Below are 20,928 nucleotides of genomic sequence, written 5' to 3'. Positions count from 1 at the left end.
GGGCCTCTGGATACAGGTTTGTTTGATTGTGATCGCAATATGAATGAAATATGAATTGAAATGACTTTGATCATCCACAGACTTTTTGGTAGAGAAAGACAACAATTACTGTGTCTGTCAGACCCCCTGCAACATGACTCGCTATGGCAAGGAGCTGTCCATGGTTAAGATCCCCAGTAAGGCATCTGCTAAATATCTGGCTAAGAAATTCAACAAAACTGAGCAATATATTGGGTAAGTATTATTAGCTAGTTATTTAGATAAAGGCCTCTTTTTCCTTTTCCTGTTGATGGATGGATGTACTGTGGTATAGCATGGTCTGAGTCTCCATCGTTCACCTTCAATGTAACAATAATGAATGATAGTTACGCAGGAGATGTGAGTTATCATTCGTTCTGTTGGGAAAATGGCCGGGGGGGAAATCTGATGGATGTGCTCGTGTGTGTCCTCTCTCCAGAGAAAATATTCTGGTGTTGGACATCTTCTTTGAAGCTCTGAATTATGAGAAGATTGAGCAGAAGAAGGCCTATGAAATTGCTGGACTTCTCGGTAAGATTCTTGCAGTTTCATATTTACTGTGAGAAAAAAATAAATAAATAAATCTGACCTCAGAATCAGCACCCTCGGCGGGCATCCCCCCCGCCGCATATTTCGCATATTGTGTTCATCCCTGGTGCTTTGAGGTTCCCTCTTTGAACTCGTGAAACAGGCTGAGCATGTTTTCATAATCTGATGCTCTTGCAAGGGCAGCTGCGTTTGTGAAGTTGGGGCTGGTTGGACAGTTTTGACAATTACGCTCAGATTCCTCAGAGATACAGAATTCAATGTGACAGCAAGGGGGAATGGTTTCACGCACCATTGTTTAATTACCCGTATCTGTTAATCTCTCCCTCTGTAGGTGACATTGGAGGCCAGATGGGGCTATTTATTGGAGCCAGTGTTCTTACAATTCTAGAAATATTCGACTACCTATATGAGGTAAAGTCATGATCTTTGTTAAAGATTTCTAAGCAATAACTAAATGAATTCTTCTGTTTTTAGATCACATTAAATTCATTTTTAGTAACCTTTACATTTTTTAATTCAGTAGTAGAGAACTTATGGCTTTCTTGTGGAGTCTGGAGAGCTTAGCATAAAGCATAAAGTGTCTGCTACTTAACCTTTACATGCTGTTCATATTAGCTGCCTGCACAGTATGGTCTGGGTCAAGAATGGTCTCATAATAAGTGTTTATAACAAACTACAGATCTATTTAAAATCCAACAGTCCACATAGACAATCTCACCTCACAACAATCTTCTTGTTGTGAGGTGACAGTGCAAACCACATCCACTCTTTTACAGATTTAATGTCTGTGTTAGGGCACATTCTGACCCCTGTATGACCGCTGTTCCAATATATTGTCACTCCGGTGCAGTTTTACTATTTACTACTTTGAAATTCCCCCATGACTGTTCAGAGACCTTCAGGATTCCCTCAGAGACCAGAAAGTACCCGTCTATCTGGGTTCTCCAGTATATGTTGTAGAAACACAGACAATTCTCATGACAGTGACAAGATTCCCATTGAACTCTGTCACCAGTGCCCACAAAGAAATGTCATGTACAATTTCACAGGTTTCTAAAACAACCATTTTCCTATATTTGACCCATGCTGGTGGATCCAACTCAGTAGATTTGATTTAATTCAGTTCAGTTTTATTTATATAGCACCAGGTCACAACGACAATTGCTTCAAGGCAAGCAAATGTAAGGTTACGATACTACAAACATGGATAATGTAATAAATATAGTTAAACTGCAGAGATTCTGGTCAGATTTGACCCAGAGCACAAATGTAAAACAGTATAAAAGATATTTTCATTTTGGTGTATTTTGGTCTCTTTAGGAAAAGACATAAAATGTTTGTTTATCAGGAACACATCATATGTGATGTGAACAGTATGTATGGGTTAAAATGTTAAATTGGAAATAATTCTACTCAAAATATACCCAAAAGTATTCTTAACCTAAACATCTTATAAGACTTCAAGCTTTTATGCAATTTTTTTGTGCAAGATACGATGCTTCATCTTTATAGATGCTGTCAGCCTCAGTATTGATCCTCTTCACTCCCCAAGAAAGCAAACTATTGGATGTGTGAATCTGTAAATAATGCTTTTCTGATGTTTTTTAGGTGTTTAAAGATAAGCTTTTGGGTTACTTCATTCGCAAGAAACGGCCACAGCGCTGTCAGAGCGACAACCTGGTAATTTTTTAGTCCCTAAGAATACGCTTGATTGAGTGAAGTGAATGTGATGTACAAAATAAGCTCAGGAACAATGGTCACAGCAACATCAAAATATCTGCTCACACTTGAAATGCTTTTAATGAACAGCACCAGAGAGAAAGCAAAGGCATTATGCCATCATTAGTTTCAATTAGCCCTGCAGAAACAAAATATTTTTCTAGAAAACACAATCATTAATCATACGCACATATTTTTACTGCACAGTGGGAATGCATAATTAGAGTAGTATTAGACGCATACAGTACTTTCTTTACATGATGAGAAGCAGCATAAATTATTCCCTGTAATGACAAAAAATCTGGGATGCACATAAGTATTCCAAAAGAACAGATTGACTTTGTGCCCCTTTTCTTTTTAAGCTTTTTCCCCAAGTGTTTTGCCACTTAGTGCGCTTAAATCTCAGTGCATGGAGAAGTAGAAGTAAAGAGTTTGACCTGGTTTCTATTGGATTTTATTCATGACTCATAAACTCTGTTTATTGTCAGAGGTTATCTCATTTTATCCCACACACCAACCCAATTTTCAGTATTTCCACACTATATAGTAGCTTCTCAGCGTCACCCTCTTTTGTACTATTACAGAGCTGTTATTGTTATCCGGGTTTTACCACCAAAATTCTAAAGAGATTTCATTAACATGGTAAAAACAAAGCAATGGAAACTGTAGTACTGCGAGGCGTTTCAGTCATGCCCTAAATAACAGCATTTTCATCAAACCCTGTGGTTTAGCACGCTGCATCCAGAGGCATCTCCACTCCTCCTGTTATGCAAGTTAGGAAATGATTAATAACATACACACATCGTTTTAGGATTAGCAATGAGCTGTTGTTCAGGACATAATGTTAAATCAAGGCTTATAACATATAGAAAGATAGATTTTAATCACTACAGTTATACCCATGCAAATAGTGGGTGGTTTTCATATTTATCTAAACAAAATTCTTGAATCAACAAATTATTGCATAACGTAGTTTAACTGCATGCACTTTACTACTTCGCAACACTCGCTGTGAAAATATCAGTGCATTAGACAAGTGCTAAATACCTTCTGTCAAGCTATAAATAGATTTTATTGATCATATTGTGCGTAATGCCACTCTGAAAGACTTTTAAAAAGGTAGAGGTATAAATACAACAAAGTCCAGCTTTCTTTGTGTTTGCTGGCTTGACAGAACTTAAAACGCCAGTGATTATCAGCTTTCTCTGTTAACCTGAGCATTCTGCACCATTCTGTGTCCTCAAATAAAAAGGGGTGTTTGACACGGCAAGCGAGTCTTTGTCCACACAAAATGATCCCTATGAGTGCTGCCTACTCCTGTCAGAGATGTTAATAGATGATGATGATGATAATATAGTGGTAAATATCTATAAAGAACATAAAACTATAACAGTAAAATGCAACACTGTCGCAAATAAGACAAAAGACTAATGCTGCAGAAAATCGTTAAACTGGTGATTTAACGCACAAAGCAATAAAATAAACATTTTAACACTGAAATAAACAGCTGCTGTTTGTTTCTAATGCGACCGCAGCACATTAGAGCTCTGAAGCTTTAAACTAGACACGTTTAAACATTAAAGGTTTCTGTCCCATCGCCTAATAAAGGAGACTTCAGTGCTTTAGTTTGTCAATAGATCAAAGTGAAATTAACTTTATTGACTGAACAGGTATTCTTGGTGTGTTGCAGCTGCAGTTCCAGCATTGTAAACGAGATTTAGCAGCAGATTAGGATCACCTGTAAAATGTTATTTCTCTTTCAGCAACATGGAAATTCAAGTGACAAAGGGATGCACAGTTTGCATTGCAGCAACTTTACACTTTCATTTGTGATGTTAGCTAAACAAGTTGCACATATGAAATATATTTTACCAGCAGATACGGTTCACTTAAAACACGCTCCTCAGCCAGCCTAAATATTTTAAACCAAGAAAACTCAGAATCTGCTGTTATCCATGTTACCACGGTGATTTAGGCAGTTAAAAAAAAAGCTACTTGACATAGAAAACTCTGACTTTTAGCTCGACATAGCTCCCTAAGCCATGGATCTCACTTTGTAGTGCACACCTCAGGGCTGGTCTAAGTTTTACCTCTTTGATAGCCAGGAAGCTTCTTCAGGCCTTATAGTAAATTGTTTAAGTCTTTAGGAGAACTGCATGTTAAATTAACTTGTCTGAAAAGTATATACAATCAAAAGTAGTAGTAAATGTAATGTATCAACCTTTCTACTTTAACTGACCGGATATATTTCTGCTTGCAGTATGGTAGCCAAAAATATTTTTTAAAAATCCACATTTTCTCAAACTCAACGTTCACTGAAAATAGAGCTTGGTATAAGAGTATAAATAGTGTACATTTTTTAGTATCATCATTTTTTCTTTATATTTAGAATTCCATTATCTATAAAGCTACTTGAGCTAGGTTCTTCGATATTTTTAAGGCAAATATCAGATACTTTCAATATGGAATCTCAGGGCTGTAGCTCAGGTAAACTTGAGTGATGGGCGCTTGAAGTCCCTAAAATATCTGGATGCCTGATCTGTGACAGCAGTTTCGGAGACTGGTAGAAACTACAGTTTTCCAGATGTGAGGCCGATTTTGGTTCATGCCTTGGAAATATTACAATGAATTTTGGTGAAATTGCATTTTTTCCATGTTTAAGCTTTAATATGTGTGGAACCCTTTATCTGATTTGGACTGTGCTGCATAATCTTATGTGCTCTGTCTGTATATGAGAGAAGCCATAACTAAAATATCTGTCCCCTACCTGCAAAACAATGTTTTTTACAGGCCTCAAAATATGCAGTCAGAGATTGGGCATCCAAATATTATAAAGGATCTATCTATCTGTTAACTTGAGCTACACTGCAGAGAGTCGACCTTCACAGAGGTAGTTGCACTAAAAGAATTTGAAGGAGCTAGCTCAACAGGTTTCCTAGATAATGGAATTTTTAAAACAGCCCCTTAAAAAAACGATTATATAAAAACATCTAAAAACACTACCTAGTTACGGTAGGGACCTGTCGTTTATGTATTTTAGCTAATGAAATCAGATAAATACCTACCTGCAACATCTCTTCTTTTCTGGTGCTGTCATAATGAAAAGCATTTAAGCAGATTTTTGTTAAGTGCAGAAATTGTCTTTTGTCCCTGAGTTTATTCAATCTGCCAATTTGCATTCCTTGGCTTCATGCTGGAAATGAAAGCTGTGCTCTCTTCCATACATTATTAGAGGTAAAAAGACAGCATGCAAAATAAGTTGTGGCCAATTCTGTCTTCAAATCTGTTTGAAAGTTGTGGTTTTGTTTCTGCATGAGGGCTGTGCTCTTGCATGCTTGGGTCAGTATTGAGTTTGTTAGCTGTTGTAGAGGAAAAGATCAAAAAATATGTTTAATGTCTTTTACAAAAGTGGAGGTTTATAGATTTTAAACAAAAATATCAATCAGGAGATTCTTTTAGTCTTTTTTTATTAAGAAAAATACTAAAACAGCAGGAAAGAAAGCTTTCATTTAGTGGGCTGCACTCAAGCTTTTATAGTGTTTTCTCTTCTGCATTCTGCTCCATATGTTCACCTCGTTACAATAAACCATCCTCTGTACTTCTTTTTTCTCACATTTAATTATATTTTTTCAACTAGTTCACTGTCACATCTCCACTCAGACAATCTGTTAATGAAGCACTTTAATTGTTCAGGAGACATCCTTCTGGGTGACACTGACTTTAGCCTTCCCTGCTCATTAAGAAACCCCCTCATATTTCATTTTGAACGATCATCTTCCTTCAGTGCTTTAATGATATCACCGTGTTCCCTTGGGAGTTTAACTGATAGCATTTACATTGTATTTTATTTTCATTTCAGTCACCCTCACCCATCTTTCTTTTCATCATGTCTATTCCAGGAGTTTCCAGAGAACCCAACCAGCCCTGGTGTCACGCCTAATCATGCCCCCAGGTAGCACATCCCATTGATAATAGATGCTCCCTCCCATGCTGTCCCTCTCTTTCATACATACTTGAGATCATCACATTCATCATTTTCTCCATGGTTACAAATGATTTGGTTGACAGTCAACAAAAGAGAGGGGTGATTATCCAGCTGTAGCGAGCACTTTTAATATCTGCCGCCGTGTAAGAACAGGTTAGTTGTTGTCTGCTTTGACAGAAGGGCGCTGGGCCGACAGAAGGCTGAAGTTGGTTGGATTCTCCAAGTGCATAAAGATCTTATTCTCTGCAAAACTTGTTCCTTCCACCCAATAATGATGCTTTTTTTCCCCTCGTAGGATAAAGTGTACTCCTGTGAAAGCATATCACATATTTATTGAATTGCACAAAACTCTGAACAACATGAGATCTATTTGTTTCCCTGCAGCACTAAGGTCTATTTAGAGGCAATGCATTGGAAGGTCCGAGCCAGATAACATCACTAGATGCATTACTTTGTGATGTTATCGCAGGCCTGCATGCAGTGAGTTTGCACAAAGATAGAAGGTTCTTTGTCGATGGGACTACCGGTGTTTGTTATCCACATATCTGCAGTTATCTGCTGAATAAGGGCCTTTGTACATGATGAAAAATGCAGACATATGTGGATGTTACTACTTGCATAACTATCAGAATTACACATGCTAGTGTAAAACCAGGACTAAAAATCTGCTGTTTTCTTTCTCTTCTCCCTCCTTTCATTCATCTTACCCCATCATCTTACCCCCTCAATTTATCTTCTCATTACATATGAAACATATGCAATGTGGCTGATGTCAAAACCCCTGAATCTGTTGTATTCTTTGCCTCATCATTGTGCACATGTTTCTGTCATTCATTATCCTTTCATTCACAATCATTCCCCCATTTTTTCCTGTTTTTGATCAATTTCTCCTTGTTACATTGTTTGTTTTTTCTCCCCTCTGCATCCCTCTACGATTGTATTGGCTGCTCTCTTTTTACCTGCGGCTCATTTATTTCCTCCATCATCGGCATCATCATCGCTCCCTGCATCGCTCCTCCCTTAACCCGGTTGAACTCGTCTCCCCTCCTCCCCTCCTCTCTGTTTCTTGCAGAGCACCTGTGACACCCTCCGGAGTCACTCGGACAGTCTCGGATTCACGCCGAACATGTTACCTCGTCACCCGACTATAGGCAACTTTGAGGAGTTTGCTTGTTGACAACATAAAGCAGGGGTTGGGGATGGGGTGGAACATCTGGGTACTTGACAGCAAACTGTGAAATCATTTTAACAGAGAAAGGCTCTTGAGTGTATGCTCACAAAATGCGTAGTACAGTTTATCAATGCCTGAATAGAAATAGAATACTATCATCAGAAACAAAAGAGACCACTTCCAAAACACAACTCAGGTTTAACTGCCATGTCAAGGCATCCATGTTAATTTACTCATGTTTCATTCAGTAGATTTGTTTATGTTATCGAGTATACAATACGTGAGGATAAACGTGTTCAAAAAGAGGAATCTGAACTGTGTTGCGATGAGTCATGTGGTACTGCTGTGCTAGTATTGATGTACATCAATCAGTCTAGTTAAAAAAAAGCAACAACAAACGCATGTGGATTTGTATGTGTAGCAGCGTTTATCAGTGTTATGCCTCCAGCATCTAACCAATGCTGTATTGAGTGACCTTATAGCAGTCACGTTTTAACGGAAGAGCCTTTTAGACATCTGCTCCACTTTTAATGAGCTGATTGTTGACATGAATTAAAACACTAGACTAGTGTTGAATGTTGCCTTTTGCTACTATGGGGCTTTAAATTGTCTTTAATTAGACATGTGTGCTTACCCACCTTTGAAACATGAGAGGAACTTGATGATTTGTATATATGCTGTTTTGAGACTCCTGAATTACATGGTTTTGTTGACTTTAGGCTTTTTTTAAGACAGTGAGGGTAAAAAAAAAGAAGTCAGAAGGCAAAAAAAGGCAGGTGATTGTACTGTTATATTTCATTTTCAGTCATATTTCCATTTCTTTATATAGTTGCTGCAGAAATTGTCCCCATAAAAGCTGGCCCTGTTTTCAGTTGAATTCGCTCCAACAGAAACAATCTGAATTTCTTTTGCCTTTCCTAATAGTTCAGTTGTTTTCATCACAATGTCTTAAAGATTCATCAGCACAATCCCCTGTGATAGTAATCTATTCTCTATTGAAAATGCTGTGAGTTTAAAAGGCTTGCTGGTGACATTCCTAAACTTGACAGAAATTTGTAAATACCCACAATCAAATGCCATGAAGAAATTCTACATTGCTCATGTGAAACATGTCATATATACATATAAATATAGATATATAAATTTAAAATACAAAAAAAAAATCTTCCTTCATCCGTTCTTACACCACAAGGAATTTGGACTTTCTATCTAGGTGGACCGTCAAGTGTCTTTGAGTACAACATGGATGGCAGACTTTATTAGGTACAAGAGACTTTGCCTCAATACATCTACAACTCACTGCACCTCAGCCCCATTCAGTTGATTTATATTAGAAATGCATTGTAAAATTTTACCATTGTAACCTATTATTATTACGATTATTATTATTATTATTATGATTACAGAATATGTAATAAGTCACAAATAACAGTTTGTGATGTATAAATGATCAAGTATAATAAACTCTATATTTACTCATCTTACTCCTCATGTACACAACTTTTCTTCGAACCTTCGTGTCAGTCTACTTCCTTTCTCGTTTAAATAACACAGAGCGTGTTATTTAAATATTTCGGTTATGATTTGTAGGTACTATAAATACTGGGAACCTTTTTTTCGTGAAACTTTCATGTATAACGCCAGTCAAGTGAGTGGTGTTCATAACTCTGTAGCTTTATTACTCTGTTGTCTGTGTATTAGATGACTGTTGATGTGAAGCACAAACCCTTGGAAATCAGCCATCACTGGAAAGCCAATGACTGGGCGTCTATCGTTGTAACTACCTTTTGTGGCTCTAGATTTAACTACACACACTGTTATGTGGTGTGCTCACAGCTCCGGCGTTATCAGGAACAAGACTGGTAATTTAAGCGGAGCCAGAGAGCACCTTGTGGAAGGACTTAATCCAAATGGAACTTTTGCCTTTCAGGAAGCAGACACTAAGAAAAAAAGGGTTAGTCAGTGGTATTGTGTTATGAGCAATAAATGCACTGAATCAGACAGCACTGTTAGCAAACTGACCAGAAAAAGATTGATTGAGGATCCAAATTATCAGTTTGTGATGTATGAAACAGTTACGATGGATGTAAACCGAGCAGCTGCCGCCTGCAACAATGATGTATGATATGACAAATAAACCATCATGAACTCAATAAGAGGCGCAGATGCCAATTCATGTTACACAATGATCCTCCTCTGATGCTGTATTGCCATGATGATTTTGAGTGTGTGTGATGCTGCTGGGTTACAAGTGACCCAACATTACCGCAAACTGTGGAGATATGAAGGCTTTACCTCTCTCTCGCCCCACCCCCTGCCTTACTACCAGTCAAAGAAGCAGTAGAGTGTATCTGAGCTGGCAGAAAATATTCCTTAACTATTTATTCTCATTAACTAATCTTTCATGGATATTTACAGCATAGTTACGGCCAAGTAGAAAAAAGAAGTCCACTATATATTTCTGCCACCAAATACCTGAATTTGATTGATTTTATCCTAATAATTTACAGCACATCGCCCATTTTCTTCCTTGCATGTGTATTCCTATTATCTCTGATCTATTAATGTAATATTAGCTATGCTATTCACTTTGTACTGTTCAAAGTGTATTTTCTTTGGAGTCAGATGAATCAAAACAGCGTTCTCCACATCCTGCACTACAATGTCCTGGATATTATGATTACATTATGATGTAAGAATCCTCCTCTAACCAGGCTTGGGACTGTGCAATACACAGAAGAATAGTTTTTGTGGCTTGATTAAACTGTGTGGCTTGAAATCAAACTAAAATGTGCCTTTAAGACAGGTTCTTACAGGTAACAAAGATTTTCCTGTGCCAACACACACATAGAGACACACACACACACACACACACACACACACACCTGGAGAACAAGAAGTTGTTTCATCTGGCTCTATATGCTATATGTGCATTTTATTGTAGATATGTGATTTTAACTCTAAGCTGTACATTAAATAGTTAACACACTTAACTATGTGTAACGCAGTCAGTTTTAAATAAAACTGTATTGGATGTTTGTTTGCTTTTTAAACAGTACTTACAGAGGATGTTATGTGCCAGCAAAAAAAGGTAACATCCAGCTTAAATAAACCTGATAAAGTCTACAGTGAAGCTAAAGCACAACAGAATATTCTAAACAGGTAACAAAGGAGAATAAATACTGCAAAGGAGGGTTTTTTTTTACCACTAGTGGTAATATGATAGTAGTTGTTTTGCCTCTGTACTCTATCACAGTGCATTTTAAATCACACAATAGAAGTTTCCAGTTTTAATTCAAGGGGTTTTAGAGAAAGTTTCCCCATTAACTGTTATAATATGTGATTGAAGTGCAGACTTTCTCTGCAACAAAAGTTTTACATTAGCTGTTGAGAAATTACAGCCATTTTTAGACCCTAGTTTTTTCATAGGATATCAGTAATTGCACAAACTATCATCATTTTAATGATTGTTTTTAGCACTTAGATGAAACTCATTTGGATTCGGTGACTGCCTGAAGTCTAGTCTGTGCCATTTATTTACCGTAGCCATCTTCAGTTTGTGCATCTCTCTGCATTCTCTTTGTATTACATAACTGAAAAGGATGCTCCCTTAGGTTGAGATCAGATCTCACGTTCAAGTTAACCTTGGATTTAAGTGACTAAAGGTTGTTTTCTGGAACTGTGCAGGCTCTAGTGGTTTTCTGGCAAAGTCTAATCTAGCCTTCTGGTTCTTGAGTGTAACCAAAGGTTTGTACCCTTGTTGTAAAACATGGCCAGTTCTTGGCCAATCCAATCATTCGTTTTAAGAACATAGCTAACTGTTGATTTGGTCTCTCTGAAAGGTTTGTTTTTCAGCCTAATGATGATGTCCTTCACTTGAGCTTCAGATTTACAATTACAGTAACCTACGATACAAAACTTTAAATTAACTACTGATATCATGCTTGCTTCCTTTGTCTTTAAATAACAGGTGAACAGGCCTCACCTGGCAAAGAAACAGCTCGTCAGTCAACTGTCCAATTAATTTTCACCCTCTAAAAATGGGGACTGTGTATAAAAATAGCTGTAATTCGTAAACAGTTCACGCAAAACTTTAAAAAAACAACTTGAATTAAAGCTGAGAGCCTTTATTGATTGATTTAGACGCCGCTGTGACGGTGTGAAGAGGCAAAACTACAAAAATTATATGTTTGTCCAAGAAATTATGGACCTTACTGTATAATTATTATACCCACACTCCTGTCCATTGTGTGTGAAATCAATCACAATTATTTGGAGAGTAAAAATAATTATTCGTGTGTCTGGATGGTGGAATTGCACTCTTTTTAAACCTCAGTGATGTACAAGGTGAGACATAAAGAAATGTAGAAAACAAACTGCAAAATGTATTTCAACCTTTACGAACATCAGCATTATAACCAAATTTACCTTAAGTGCCACTGATTACGCAAAATATTATTTTATTGTATAATGCAGTATTGCATTATTAATGTGTGGTTTTGATATAGGCTGGAGTTCTTTCATATTTGCCTCCAAAATTTATTGGACTATATATTAGAAGCGTGGCAGCAGAAGAACATGAGAAGTATACAGCACTGAATAACATGTATTTAGTTCTACTGTCCAGTGATTTTCATTATAGATGATTGTAACGTCTTCTCATCTAAGATGTGCACTGCTATAGGATCACTCTGTCAATAACTGTGCACAAAATGACATGCTCCTCCCCCTCCAAATTACTGAATAATCAAGCAGGAAATTCATTTTAAATCAAAGCAAACTTGTATTTATGTTGACTTTACTGAATACTGAGTCTTATCAGCTGAAATATACATAAAACATTTGCCCCACAGTCTACCAGCAAAAGCAGAGACTAGACAAAGTGCAAAATCCACTCATCGTTCAAATTCAATTTTAAGCCGTTTAAAGTCAAATGTTCTGCCAATGCAAGTGGATGAGTGAAAACATGTTTTGTTTTTTTCATTATAACTTAATCCACACGCACACACAACCTTCAAACATTTGAAAATCCTAAAAAGAGCCTGCAAAACACAATAGACTGGAGCATACTCAGATCATTCAAAGAGTTTTTGTACTAAACGAAAGTGTGCTACATTTAAAAAAATAATTAAAAAGTGGATATTCCATCATTAATAAATACATGCATCAATTTTTTTTGTTTTACATCAGCGAAAAGAAAATGAACCCCTTTCCTATTAAGACAGCTACTTCAAACACAGCTCATTATGGATGATTTCTATGGGATGACTAGAAGCTCTGTAACAATCATAAGCAAAATAATACTGCGAGCTGTTAACCATGTTATTAAGTAACTGAAATGGAAACAGCTAATGGTGCAAAAACAGTTATTACGCAAAAATACAGATTATCAGAAGATTATCTGGGTTTGTTTTTCCATTTTTAACAACTGTTAGAAAAGCATTTGAGAAAAGTGTTAGTGTCATGGTGATAGAAATGTAAAAAACAAATAAAAATGTTCAACAATGGTCCACTAGTCATTAACACATATATATTAGCCCATTTACTGTTAATTGGTATAATCCTGGCTGTCAGTGTTCAACGTATTTTAAGGTAACGACAACTAAACAATCGGAAATAAAACTATCACAAAGTGCACAAAAGATAAATACAAAATGAGAAAATAAAAGCCTGAGAAACAGAAATGATCAGTTAGCCTCTCGTGCTATCCAAAAATCTTGTAATAGGTAATTGGAAAATGAGTTTTAGCGTTGGTATGTAAAATATCAGAAAACACAAAAGTGAGTACAGCCCAAGTAATCAAAACGGTCTCTAATTGTCTCACTGTTTTCTACATTGTTGCCAGTCAGTTTTTAATTTGGTACTAGCTGTAGGAAAAAAGGCTCATTTATTCAACAGATACACTTACAGTTAAGTCTGATTAACAGCTAGCATTACCTAATGAGTAAAAAGAGTGATTAAGGTAATTAAATTTAGCTTTTAACTGGGGGGAATTCCCATTTCCCTTTGATTATTACCAAATGACATATTAATATTCAGGAAGCCCCCACGGAAGCTTTTTGAAAGCTTGTGTTACAAAAACATTGACTTATGCCTTAATCATTTTCAAATGAATAGCATGACTCTAAAGCCCACAAATCTATTAATGCAGTCTAATCGTAAACGGAAGCTCTGTAGCATTAGTGGCCTCTGGAATGTGTTAAAAATATTAAATCAGTAAATGTATATATGATGGCTAATAGGTAAACAGCTGTACAGACATGCCACATAAGAGTATGAGATCATTTAGAACGCCACCATTAAATTAGTCTGTCCACACGTCTCAGCCATATGTTTTAATAACCAGATTCAGGTGGTCAATATACCATCACATATTGTAAACTTTCAGATATAAATATTGGAACTGGCATCAAAACCTCTACAAATGATAAGACTTCAAATCTGCTTTGAAAACAAAAACATAATAGAAACAATATATTTACAAAGGCTTTTTAGGGGCTACTGTACTGCACTAAAATTGTAGTTATTCAAAGTGAATTCACCAAATGAGATTACCACAGATTCTAAGGGCCATTTTTAATTATGATATACCGCTTTCACACGTATAAGGTTTATGCGGTCCAACGTCGTCCCACATTTGTGCCAATTAACTGGAAAGTGTGTATGTGCCAAATTAAAAACAGGCTTTCAACTTAAAAGAAGCTAATAAATCCTTGCAGCGACACTAGGACTTTGTTCCTCACAGAGGCACAACAGAATGAATAGCAGGGGGAGTGTTTGAAAATCCAGTGAGGGATTTGCCTTGTTTTGAATTTTTCCTGAAGTCCCAAAAGAGAGCGGGGATGGTTGATTCTGGCAGCTGACGTTTATCGAGAGGCAGTTAAGCATTTATGGTGGGCAGAAATCAGCAAAGTAAGGATGCTGTAAGGCCTCTTCTGCAGAGATCCTCTGGACAGGATTACATTTCAACAGGTTCTGGGTGAGATCAAAGGATAGATTTTAAATTAGTGATTAGCAGTATCAGATTTCCTACAGCAAAACTTTTAGCTGGGTTAATCCATCTCAAATCATCACATTTTTTAAACATTTTTTGCTTCTTTTTTTTTCATTTTTTATTTATTTATTCTTTTTAAATATTCTGCCTACCCAGTTCCTGCATTTTTCCCCCCAACACTTTGGAATCCAAGGCCATTTTAACATATCTAAAAACTATCAAATAGTTTAAAATTTTCACTGGCCTCCTTTACTATAAAAACAAATTATTGAATTTTTGCTAGTCAAACTTAAAATAAAAGGTATCATATTTGGCATATACTAAAAAATATATTATTGCAAAAGACATCGAGTGACAATTTTTTAATGTTATGTAGATGTTTTTCACAGTAATGGAAAATAAACGTGAAATTCTTTTGTCACAAAAATAAACCAATTTTGTCATCGAGCGAATGTGACAAGTTACACCACAAAAATGTCACTAGACAGTCTAATCTAAATACAAAAAATTCTGGGGTTTCCAGGGGGCACTCTAATTATAACTGAGAAAATAATTTTGTTAAATATAGGCTTATTTTTGCATTTTCGCAACCCACTTTGCAGGCATGCACATTGCCATGAAGGAGTCAGATTTAGTTTAAAATGTACTAAGAGGCAATAAAAAATGCATAAACTATAATTGCAAAAGATTTTGTTCATAGAAATTAATATAGCAGCATAATTAGGAGTGATAAAGAAGGGATTAATAGCTCATTTCATGTGAGGAGCCTTGCAAGGCCAAGTTGCTGTGTCCACATGGAACAATGTGGTTAGGGTAGTCTGATACAAGACCCTTACCCTCTAACCCAGCCGTGACTGCAACAGGCAAACAGGGATCATGCTATCCTCATGATGACCATTGTAAGAATTGCAATATTTATATATATAATTTTGCATTTTTTTGTTAACATATTCACGTCCAAATATTGCAACATATTTCAACATGTGAAAAAAAAAAACATGCTAGAATTGGACCAATCATTTTTCAAAATTGGGGTGGAAAAAATACAACAACAACGAAAACACACACACACACACACACACACACACACACACACACAAAACACCAATCTGAAAATTATCAAGTAAAACTTTACTAAAAGTCGTCTAAAGTTTTTCAGCAAACCGGAGGTGACTGAGCAGAAGGCCCACAATGATTTTAGATGGAATAACCCAGCTACAATAACAGATTTCCATCATTTTACTGTAGCTACTCAAATATTGCGCAAATTTGTTTTAGAGTACCTGAAGTAGATCCCGTCCTGTGCTACTTAATTTAGGGACCACATTAACCAGTGAGGTGGTGGCAGGATACATGGGATATGGCTAAAGGAAGAAAAAGAGTTTGTAAAGAATAAAAACAATTCAGTAAAAGCTCAATGCACTGGAAGTTTTACAAAAGAAATGACATCAAAAACACTACCTTGTAATCTGGGAGTTTTGTCATTGTTGGCCACTGTTCTTCAGTTGGTGTTCCCAACAATGTACAGAGCAGTTAAAGACAAACTTTTAACATTACTTTTAAGACTTGCTGTTCATAAATAATTTAAATATGAGTAGTTCTGCCTGAACAAACCAGAGACCCACATACCAAACTGTATATCGTCAGTAGGTACTGCATTAGCATGGAAAGGATATCTGAAAATTCTTTTCAACTGGTCATCCACATCATTCCCGGGGAATAAAGGCCTTCCAGCATTAGCCAGCTCTGGAAAAATAAATAAATAAATGGCATCAAATTAAGTTACCATTCAAAACATGAACACAAAAAAACAACTAACTATCCTTTAAAGATGCTGGCCTCAACCACTACACAATATAACTGTTTACTTAAATGTTGAGTGACTTTAAAGAAGACTAGACAAGAAAGCAGGGGGAGAGAGCAGGGACGAGCGGCAACTCTTTAACTTAAATCTTTGTTTGCACATTTATTACTTGTATATAGTATTACATCAATTATTTTGTTACTTTATTGATAAAGTAAGAGCTTTACTTTACATAGTAAAGTAAAGATATTTTTATCTTATTAAAATATTGATTTTTATTTATGAAAGGAAAAAACAAGCCACCCATATTAGCCTCTTATTGTACAATATAAACATTCTGTTTATTTATATGTACGAAGGACAATGACACTATTTCTGCATAGACTTCAAAGGCCTTTGGGTTGGAGTTGAATCCAGGCTGCTGTATTTAACTTTGTAGCTTATGGTCACCTGCTCACACTGTGACCTGAACTGGAACCTTCAAAAGTAATACTTTAAATATTAATAATACTGTAAAATAATATGAAACTACCAGAATCCTAAAAAGAGATACATTTGTGGTCTTACCACCCAGCACCAAATTATTGGATTACTTGTTTAATTTTATCCTCATTTGATTCCACAAACCACACACACAGACCTGCAAATATGCATCCAGCAGACCACATGTCGATAGAGGTAGAGTAAAGTTTGGCTCCAAACAGCACGTCCGGAGGCCGATACCACAATGTCACCACCTAAAAACAAATCAAAACAAAATATATTATCACAACCAGACTAATCTTAAAATAAATGTTGGGCATAATGATGGCTCTCTGAGGTGGGTTTTACATTTGGTGTGTTTCACAAAGAAATTACTTTGGCAACACTGTTACTAATACTGAATGGCATATTTAAATCTCCCTCTGCTTTCCACCACAACTTGTTGGCATTTTAAAAAGCTGCTGCTGTGTCACACACTAATTTTTCCAAGGACTTATGAAAATGAGTCGTCTGGAGGGCACCGCAGGAGTAAAAAAAAAAAAAAAAGGACAAAAAAAAGAAAATCAAATGCAATTATAGAAAAATTCCACTTTTCAGAGCAAATGTGTGGGCTGACTGCAAGTGACTATGCTTCAGTTTAAAAAGTGCAAAAGTTCACCTTAGTAATTGTTGTGCAAATTACTAAACATGACTACCTGCTACAAAACAACTACTAACTTTTCTTTTTACAAAACTTATACTTGTAGAGCTTCCAGCTAGAAAAGGATTTCAAGTTTTTCAACTACGACAAATGAAAAAAGTACAGTGTTGTTAAGTCCTTGCTTCTAAATATGATAAAACTGGCTTTTATAAGGGTTAGCTGAATAATATTGTGGATAAAGTAAAAACTTAAAAAAACAAAACAAACCCTATACTACGTTTAAGCTGCTCGTACTATATACATTATATAGTATGTCGATGTAACAAGAAGCAACTGTGGAAGCCACAGAGCAATACATCCTCTTAAATGTAAATGATATTTTAAAATCTCAATGCTTCAAACTCAGGTCTCCACTATATTTTCTGTTTATTACATTTTCAGATCAGCAGCGTCAACCTGGGTCAAAATCCCCATGAGAATCGTTTGCCAGGTTTTTAGGTAAGCCTCGCCCGTCATTTCTCTCAAAGCTTTAGCAATAACAAAAATCAAACACCCACATGCTGAGACATGCATCACTCCATTTCATCATTAATTAAACAAATTAATTTGAAGATAAAAGAAACAACTTGACGACTTTAACTGTGTGCACATGAGAGACTGCAAAGAAAGCACATTTTAAAAACAAAATAAAACACTGAAAAAGTTGAAGGGAATCTACTGGTTAGATGTAAATACTGTGCTATATTCTGGCTCCCTTTTATATTTAGATCTTAAGGTAATTAGGTCAGTGCACTTCTCAAACAAAGCTGGAAGCTTTCATTTTACTCAGGAAGAGTGGTTTTGTTTTAAAAACTGAGATAGTACGTTTCATCATAAGATTGTTAACCTTTTGGATACCAATACTTCTTGGAAAGCCAGCTTTAAAGTATTCTTACACCATTAGTTTACACAACATTAAAAATAAGTTGTCCTCTCTTTAGACACAGCAGGTGCCAAAAATTATGCTTTTTCACACTGGTCATATGTCTTTAGTTTAAAGCTGTGAGCTGTTATTACCTTCTGCATTAATGATGTATAACCTACCTCTGCTGAGTAACACCTCACAGGAATTCCAAAAGCTCGAGCCAAACCAAAGTCAGCCAGCTTCAGCTCTCCGTTCTACAGACAGATAAAAAATTCTTACTATAATTATCAAAGCATATAAATGGATACATGTCTGTATCCACATTATCACCTCCCTGAGTCAATCTAACAAAATTTTGACGTTAATACGGCAATATAAAAACCTATGTTTTTTTTTATTTATTCTAAATCCCACTGCTTTTTAATTATATTATGTATATTATCATTTCATCGTCGCCCCGTGAATGCATCTCTGTATCACACGTGGTAAACTAAGACACTAGTAAGCTGCAATATAAATGGCTCAAATGAATGAACTTCAAAACAAAAGATGTTACACAGAATCTCAATGATAAACTCAGTGGTGTTTGTTTTCACAAAGAAAACCAGTGTCCATCTCACTTAGTTTTCACTTTAAAGAAATAGTATACTGATGGAGTCCACACAGCAATGAATGTTTATCAGCCATCAAGTCCAAATGCACCTAAACACTCACTCTGTTGATGAGGAGATTCTGCGGCTTCAGATCTCTATGAAGAACATTTCGACTGTGACAGAAAGCAAGGCCTTTCAACAGCTGGTACATGAATGACTGTACAGGAAAACAAACAGCATCAACAATATGGAGTTAATTTGAAATTTTAAGCATAAAACAGGCTTTTAAGCAGTCAGGTTTACATAGTTTAAATGCTCTTCATGTTTATGTCTCACCTTCACAGTTTCAGGATCTAGATCCCCGTTGCAGCTGTCGAAATACTTCTTCAAATCCTGCAGCAGAGAAGAGAGACATATTAGCCTCAGAAGGTACATAATAAGATATAGTGCGTTTTAGGGGTGACCAACTCACCTGATCACAGTATTCAAAAACCAAGGTTAACTTCTTGTCACTGTGCAAAACGTCATGTAGTCTAAAAAAGGCAAAATAATATTCTGTTGGTGTTTGTTGACATCAGGGTTACATGCAAACTGGAGGCATTCAGCTCTTCTGTCAGTCTTACCTGACAATGTTTTTATGTTTCAGTTCCTTCAGAAGACAAATTTCTCTCAGAGCAGAACTAGGCACCCCCTAAAATATATTTTTTTTTAATTTAATAAAACAAAACAAACAGCTTCCATTTAGTACTAGCCTGCTAACCACTAGCTAACAAACACTGTGACTCTCATATCATTTTATAAAGAACAAACCTCGTCGTCGTCGTCCAACCTGACCCTTTTCAAAGCCACAATTTCATGGGTTTCCCTGTTTTTTGCCTTAAAAACGGTCCCATACGTACCTATGGAGCAGACAAAATTTATTTAAACCACATATCCCGATGAATGGGCACAGCTAAGGGGTCCTAATATTAGCTCGCTACATGCCCACCGTTAGCTAGCGTTAATATAGTAAAAGTGGAAGGCAGAGCTCTTCGGACTGGCACTGTTACTAGCACATACTAGTGCGAGTAAAAACTCGCAATGTTTCCATGTGGTTAACTGGGGCATACATCAACGAATACATATTGCTTACAGATTAGCTAACTTTAGCCTTCGACCTGCATGAATGCTACATTAGCATGCTAGGCTAACTAATATCAACCTTGCGAAATTAACCAAAATGAAAGTCTGAAACTTACCCTCCCCGATTTTTTCAAGCTTTTCATATTTCTGCATGTTTGGCCAGTGAAGCCAGCCTCGAATACGTGAAAAAACCAACGAATGACAACACCCCAAATTGGGGTGAAAAGAAAATGTTATTGTAGCTAGCGTTAGCTTAAATCTGTCTACTATTGCTTCTGCTCTTCGGATTGCAGCCGAGCATGTCTTGTTTGTCATCTACAGGCTGAAAGTCGAATTACAGCAACCTTGAAACTAATCTGCTATAATGAACAACATTTTAACAAGCAGAATTTCGTGTCCTTAAAAAACATCGTTTGTGAAAATCGTGTAAAAGGCAAGTTTATGTACAAAAGTAAAGTAATCCATAATAGCCATTAAAGCTCATTAAAGATGGCTCATTCACAGAGGTGTTGCTGCAGACAAAGTGATAATATGAACATGGTAGAGATGTGATTATCTGGGGCGATCATTACTAACATAATCTTAAAGTGCAAATGTATTCTAGGAAGTTGTGAGACTGTTAATTTCTTCAGTAGACTTCCAATATGGCCTAATATATATGTGTAGTGATGTAAACACAACTTTAAGGCGATATTAATTTTATGTCCTTTGTGATGTGATCAGCAAACAAGCCCATTGTTCGGAATACTGATTGCTATTGTTTATTATTACAAAAGAATATGTCAGCACATACAGCTGCAATCCCTAATTTTTTGAACAAAAGAACAATTTTTTGGTGTTTCCTCTATACATCACAGCAGTGGATTTTAAATCAAGCAATCAAAATCAAGCTGCATATTTCCCGCTTTAATTAAAGGAGTTTTTACAAACGTTTTGCATTCACTGT

The 20,928-nt window shown here is 36.3% G+C and overlaps 2 protein-coding genes across 7 annotated transcripts in view; one reads left to right on the top strand and one right to left on the bottom strand.

Annotated features, from left to right (window-relative positions):
* The window catches only part of asic1c (acid-sensing (proton-gated) ion channel 1c), a 104,878-nt gene extending 94,443 nt beyond the window's left edge, over nt 1–10,435 (top strand). For 5 of the 6 annotated variants that reach the window (XM_040020135.1, XM_040020129.1, XM_040020141.1 and 2 more), the window contains exons 6-11: nt 81–234; nt 458–549; nt 899–978; nt 2,176–2,247; nt 6,186–6,238; nt 7,344–10,435. In XM_040020135.1, the coding sequence (XP_039876069.1) occupies nt 81–234; nt 458–549; nt 899–978; nt 2,176–2,247; nt 6,186–6,238; nt 7,344–7,422 (530 nt within the window). In that variant the 3' untranslated portion in view covers nt 7,423–10,435. The remainder of the gene's footprint in view (nt 1–80; nt 235–457; nt 550–898; nt 979–2,175; nt 2,248–6,185; nt 6,239–7,343) is intronic. The other variant, XM_040020120.1, reaches the window with a different exon arrangement.
* A 1,766-nt stretch (nt 10,436–12,201) lies between these two features.
* Nucleotides 12,202–20,406, bottom strand: cdk5 (cyclin-dependent kinase 5). Its single transcript, XM_040020150.1, has 12 exons — nt 20,099–20,406; nt 19,671–19,759; nt 19,484–19,551; nt 19,333–19,393; nt 19,197–19,253; nt 18,982–19,077; nt 18,447–18,521; nt 16,881–16,977; nt 16,113–16,182; nt 15,898–15,958; nt 15,720–15,800; nt 12,202–14,417 (listed from the first exon to the last, which is right to left on the bottom strand). The coding sequence occupies exons 1-12, from the start codon at nt 20,295–20,297 to the stop codon at nt 14,331–14,333; spliced, it is 1,041 nt and encodes a 346-aa protein (XP_039876084.1). The 5' UTR covers nt 20,298–20,406; the 3' UTR covers nt 12,202–14,330.
* Nucleotides 20,407–20,928: the final 522 nt, after the last annotated feature.

Source organism: Simochromis diagramma, unplaced genomic scaffold (assembly GCF_900408965.1).
Source record: "Simochromis diagramma unplaced genomic scaffold, fSimDia1.1 OVJJ01000205.1, whole genome shotgun sequence".
In the NCBI taxonomy this organism is placed as follows: Eukaryota; Metazoa; Chordata; class Actinopteri; order Cichliformes; family Cichlidae; genus Simochromis; species Simochromis diagramma.
This window is presented reverse-complemented; position numbering and strand designations above follow the sequence as displayed.

What these genes read in the sequence shown, in the direction of transcription:
- cdk5 (XM_040020150.1), bottom strand. Translation starts at nt 20,297, where the DNA reads ATGACAAACAAGACATGCTCGGCTGCAATCCGAAGAGCAGAAGCAATA. An exon ending in TGAGGTGTTACTCAGCAGAG is followed by an intron (nt 16,978 to 18,446) that starts GTAGGTTATACA and finishes ATTTGTTTTTAG; the next exon opens with GTGGTGACATTGTGGTATCG. An exon ending in CAGTTGAAAAGAATTTTCAG is followed by an intron (nt 15,959 to 16,112) that starts ATATCCTTTCCA and finishes ACTGCTCTGTAC; the next exon opens with ATTGTTGGGAACACCAACTG.